Here is a 6,227-nt window from a genome sequence, read left to right on the forward strand (position 1 = left end):
CTGAAACTTACTTCAAAAGAACCTTTATAGCCCAGAAGGGATTGGCATAATACATTCAAAGTGATGAAAGAAAAACCCTACAGCCAAGAATACTCTACCTGGCAAGGTTATCATTCAGAATAGAGACAGAGATAAATAGTTTCCCAGACAAACAAAAATTAATGGAATTTATCACCACTAAGCCAGTATTATAAGAAATGTTAAATTGATTTTTTTTTTTTAGTAGGAAGAAAAGACCTTAAGTAGAAGTAAGGATATTATGAAAAGGAAAAAAATCACAGGGAAAGCATAGTGCAATGGTAGGAGATTAACATTTATAAAGTCAGTAGAGAGGTTAAAATGCAAATGCAGTAAAATCAATTAAATATAGAAAAATTCATCAAGACATATAGAAAATAAAATGAGGTAAACTATGACATCATATGTACAAAATGTGGAGTTGTCAGTAAAAATTTTGTGCTTTTAGAATGTCTTTGAACTTCAGCAACCAACTTAATATAGACTTCTATACACATAAGATGTTATATATGAACTCAAAGGCAACCACAAAACAAAATAAAAAATAACAAAACAAAAAACAAAACAAAACAAAACAAAAAAAACACCCTATAATAGATACAGAAAGATTAAAGAGAAAGGAATCCAAGCATAATACTAAAGAAAGCCATGAAACCACAAGGAAGAGAGCAAGGATGAAAATATGATGTTCAGAAGTAGGGCAGGGTGTGGGAAACAACAGAGAGTAAAACAGCCAGGTACTAGCAGTGGTAACATAACCTCCCTTTATCTGGAGGGGATGGAGTCGTATGTACAGAACCAAGAGATCTGCCCAAAGGGGTTATGACCTTGGTGAAGGAATGCAGTCACTCCTCAAACTCAGTCTGGTTGAAGTAGGGCCATAAATACTCTTCCCTCTTCCCTCTGATCTTCAGGTGCCTCTCACAGATCAGATATAACAGGAAGCCAGAATACAAGGGAATTGGGGTGAGGCAGCCTGGGTAGTGGTCCACACAGTTCAGAAGAGTGTAGGGTCAAACACAGACTAACCAACACAGAACCCATGTCAGTGACCCACAGCATCTAGGTGCTTCTTCTCCCGAGGCCAGTGCAAGAGATCTGTCAATGAGTTGTGAAGCAGAAGTAATATGTCTTCCTTTTGGGTCCAGAGAATTAAGACTGCTGTTCTTCCAGTATTGCATGCCAAACTCTCAGAGCTGCCCTTGACTCCTCCATATCCTTCTCACAACCAATTCTTCAACAAATCATGCTGGCTTACCTTTGAGGTATGTCCAGAATTGGGCCACATCTCCTTACCAGATATTGCTTCACCTCAGTTCAAACTTCCACCATTTCTCACTTGGAATATTGCGATATTTTTTTCTAATTGGCATAGATTACTTGCCCATGATTCTCTCTGACTGTGTCTTCTATCACTCCTTCAACCACACCAGCCTCATCAGCATCACTTGAACATGCTGTGCCCACTTCTATCCCCAAAGTCTTTCTGTTAACTGTTCTTTTGTTTGAACAAAATTTCTCTGAATGTACTATTCCTCCTTTACTCATTAAGGTCTCTACTCATATGCCCCCTAAGCAGATATACCTTCCCTGACCATACTACATAAAAATACATCTATTTCTATCTTTTCTCCCTGCTTCATTTTTCTTCATATCACTTATCAACATGTTACATGTTGAGTATTTATTATTTCTTATGTTCCCCAAGTAGAATGTAAGCTCCATGAAAGCACTGATTTTCTTTTTTTCACTGCTTTAGCTCCAGTGCCTAAAACAGTGCCTGCCATATAGTAGGTTCTCAAAAAAAATTTCTTGAACAAATGAACAAACATGGTCTCTAGTGTCATATCCACTTGAATATGCAGGAAGAAACTCTGATGCTTTTTCATACCTCAACAAAAAATCATTGAATTGTCACCACAAAAACATTGTCTTCTGCCATGATTTTCTCTACTCGAACTTAGGGGTTAGTGAGGCCTGCTCTAAAACTATTGGAAAAAGCAAGACCTTGACCAATTGCTCATGTGCTATAGGGATTTTAGTTTTCAAGATATTTCATATGTAAATTTGTATGTCTTTGACTTTTTATGTGCAAGTTGTAGAATTGGTGATTACAATCTAAATGCTCTAATTTGTCAAAAAAAGTCTCAGCTAATTTCTTGTGGTGAGATGACTTCCATAGTTATTTTATATCCTGCTGTCTCAAGTCCGAGAACCATCTGAAAAGTGTTTCTCTTCAAATATCTCCGGTCCCCTGTCTTCTCCATTTTAATGTCCATTTTCATTTGTAGCATCTCAGAGTCTCTGGACACCTGAAATCGTGGTTATCTTGTCTCTTCCATAAAAACTTCATTTTCCTACATCCTATTCCCATAGAGTTCTAGTTTCCATCTTAAAACAGTTTATTCAGTTACAAAATTTTATTTTCATAATGTATTTATTAATGTAGTTGACTTTTTAAAAAGATTTTATGTATTTATGTATTTATTTATTTATTAGAGAGAAAGAGAGAGAGCACAAGCACCAGTGAGGAAGGGGCAGAGAGAGAGGGAGAAACAGACTCCACACTGAGCAGGGAGCCAGACATGGGGCTTGATCCCAGGACCCTCCGATCATGACCTGAGCTAAGGGAGCCACTTAAATGACTGAACCATCCAGATGCCCCAATATGGTTGATTTTTTTAAAATATCCTGGGTGTTGTACTCAACTGATGAATCATTGAACATTGTATCAAAAACTGATGATGTACTATAACTTGGCTACTTGAATATAAATAAATAAATAAATTAATTAATTAATTAATAAACAAATATTTTATTTATATATAGAAGACATTTAGGTTGTTCTACAACAAAATATATGCATGTTGGAGAGCTGTTAAATTAGAGGGAGGAACTTTAAAATCATGAATATGAGAATGGAAATAAATGAAAGAACCATGATTTATTTAGGAGTGCATCATAATTCTTCTGAATGATCATGTACTTAATTATTTTCTTTAATTATTTCCCCTAAAGGATTAAGTCATAGTATGCAATGGTGCTCCCCCAACAAATATGGGTCGCAAACACGTAGTCTAAAGTCCAAGATGAGTGCCTTCCCAGTCCATCTGGAAATCTATTTGCTGTCAATTTCACAGGGTGAAAATGTTCATTTCCATGAGTTACATATGAAAATAGAACTCTTTATTAAAACTGTCAAACATAAATAACATGCTTTATGAACACATATTATTCAACAGAAACTCCTCAAGTAGACTATCTTCCTTCATTGAGTATTTCTCCCTTCTTTCCTAGTGTCATCTTCTAAACACAGTCTTATCTGAGGACTCCCTTTGGAGTACCAGCGTGTTACGACAACACCATCTGGGTAGTAACAGCCCATGATAGTATCCATTAAATGACACACTCCTCTTATTTGAGATGGCTTAGAGATAATTTTTATTCTTCAGTGAAGTGATATTTTGACTCGGTTTCAAGGATTCCCTCAGCCACTCTAGGAATTCTGAAAGGACCATGTTTAATATTGTTGACACAGTTGAAATTTGACATAAAGATTTTAAGTTTTCCGGAACTCAGCTTTGTATCTCTGTAATACAATGTCAATTGATGGCTTCTGAGATATTTAAGGGAGAAGTTGTTAGAATGTTAGTGCTCCTTCTGAGGGTTTCCTTTTCACTGGAAAAACTGTTTTTATGTTATTTCAGTCATTTTTTAAAGATTTTATTTATCTGACAGAGAGAGAGAGAGAGAGAGAGAGAGCACAAGCAGGGGGAGCAGCAGGCTCCCCGCTGAGCAGGGAGCCTGATGTGGGGTTCAATCTCAGGACCCTGGGATCATGACCTGAGCCATGGTAGAAGCTTATCTACCTGAGCCACCCAGGCGCCCCTATTTCAGTCATTTTTTTTAAAGGAAACATGTAATAAGTTCCTAGTGTTCTAGTTATACAGAATATTTTCAATTTTTTTGAAATATATCAACATTTTGGAAACACCTATAATGTCTCCTGCTTTAAATTTTATTGTGTTATAAATATTTTCAATCATTCATATTTTTATATCACAAATCTGAGTCTTTTTTTCTTTATTTTTACTTTCTCTTTACTCTGTGTGCTCAAAATTTTTAAATTATGAAATATTCCAAACATCAAGTTATTTTCTACTATCTTAAAAATAATATTAATTTTTGCTAGCCACCTTAACACATTCTATTACATACATTATAAAGAGATCAGGAAACTTTAAGACTGGGAATTTATTTTGCAAGGCAGGTCTAGAATATTAGGTCAATAATTACATCGGGGGCTTACAATCCTTGGTAAACATGACAATCACTAAATGGCCTGATGGTCAGATTCTTGAGCCGAATTTAACAGATTCTAATTCTGCTAATCTGAGATGGTCACAAAAGTGGTATATTTTGTGAAGTCAACAAATGATTCTAATGCAAGTGATCAGAAAACCACTCTTTGGAAACACTGACATAGAGTGAAGACTATCTTTACAGGAGTAAGAGGAATTAATAGTCCTGTTAGATAGAACAAAACAACACTGGTAAATTTGTCTGATTCCTGATGATTTATCATCATGCCCATTGATTAATTTTATCAGGGAATTATCCTGAGGTATCTATGTGCTTGGTACTTTTTTTTTTCATTCTAGGGATGTAGACACTGACCTTTTTTCATGGAATCAACATGAAACTTTTGGAAATACTAAAGAGCACATTACCATCAAGTATGAATCATGAAGAGAATTGTACACAGTTCCTTGTCCTTCATCAGCACATCATCTAGGACAATCAAAAAGAAATTCTAAGATGGAGAAAGGAAAGGATAAACATTTTTTTTTCCTGCAGATAAACTCAGTAAAGTGAGTTGACTTTTCCAGGATCTTGAAGGGGTTATTATTATTATTATTATTTTTAACTGACAAAATGCCCCTTTGCTGGTGCATCTTTGTTTTGCCTATGGGTGATAATGGGATTTCTGCCATTTACCTGGAGGACTGACACCTCCCCCATTAACTTTTTCAGTGCACTTAGAACTTCCTTGTTCCTAAGACTGTAGGCAAGAGGGTTTAGGAGTGGAGTGAGGACAGTTCCAAACAGAAAGAGACCCTCATTCAACTTTGGAGTCTTGGCAGAACCGGGTCTCATATAGATGCACATACCTGGACCAAAATAGAGACCCACCACACAGAGATGAGAGGAGCAGGTGGCCAGAGCCTTGTTCCTGCCTTCTGGGGAGTTCATTCGGAGTACAGCAAGGAAGATGAGAACATAGGAAGACAAGATAAGAGATAAGGGCAGCAGCAGAACAACAATGCTTGTTATCACCACTGCCTTCTCATAGGCTGTGATATCCTCACAGACGATCCTAAGCATAGCCATGACTTCACAGAAGAAGAGGGGAATCTCTCTGGGGCTGCAGATATTAAAATGCAAGGTAAAAGCAGTGTGGCCCAGGGAAGTAAGTGCCCCTCCAGCCCAAGACATGGCAATCATCTGTAAGAAAACCTTAGGATTGGTGATGACTGGGTATCGGAGAGGATCACATATAGCCACATAACGATCAAAGCACATGAGAGTTATAAGGATGCATTCTGCAATGGCTACAGTCAGGGAGAAGAAAATTTGAGTCCCACAAGCCAGGAATGATATGCTCCGCCATCCAGAGAAGAAGTTGGCTGCCATCATGGGGACAATGCTAGAGGTCAAAGTCAAGACCATTAAGGAGAGCTGACTGAGAAGGAAGTACATGGGGGTGTGGAGATGGGAATACAACCAAATGAGGAGGATCAGAAGAGTGTTGCCAGTGAAGGCAGCCACGTAGATCAGGAGAATGATGGAGACCATGGCTGTGATGTGTTTAAATTCAGGGAAGAAGCCCAGGAGAATGAAATCTGTGGTTTCTGTCTCATTCCCACTCCTCATGACTCTCTGTAATGATAACAGAAAGATAAGAGACTTATTAAAAAATGTCATAGAAATTAAGCAGTTTCTTATTAAAGTTTAAGAACAATGGCAAATATAAAAATACTCATCCATAATCACTTGAATCAGTTCTTACTATTTTTTCTATATTCCTTATCCATTATTTAATGTACTTTTAGAAACCAGAGTATACATATTAAAATGCATTCCATTACTTTATGTATTAGAGGTATTTTCATATATTAAAAGAAACTGGATAATTGTAGTTTTTTTTT

The 6,227-nt window shown here is 36.8% G+C and overlaps 1 protein-coding gene across 1 annotated transcript; it reads right to left on the reverse strand.

The window, feature by feature from the left end:
• Nucleotides 1-4,691: 4,691 nt before the first annotated feature.
• LOC102748137 (olfactory receptor 2M5-like) lies at nucleotides 4,692-5,982 on the reverse strand. The gene has a single exon (XM_006730507.2). It carries the CDS (start codon nucleotides 5,950-5,952, stop codon nucleotides 4,942-4,944), a length of 1,011 nt encoding a protein of 336 aa, XP_006730570.2. The 5' UTR covers nucleotides 5,953-5,982; the 3' UTR covers nucleotides 4,692-4,941.
• Nucleotides 5,983-6,227: the final 245 nt, after the last annotated feature.

The sequence above is a fragment of the Leptonychotes weddellii genome, chromosome 7 (assembly GCF_054177405.1).
Source record: "Leptonychotes weddellii isolate Sample4059 chromosome 7, ASM5417740v2, whole genome shotgun sequence".
Taxonomy (NCBI): domain Eukaryota; kingdom Metazoa; phylum Chordata; class Mammalia; order Carnivora; family Phocidae; genus Leptonychotes; species Leptonychotes weddellii.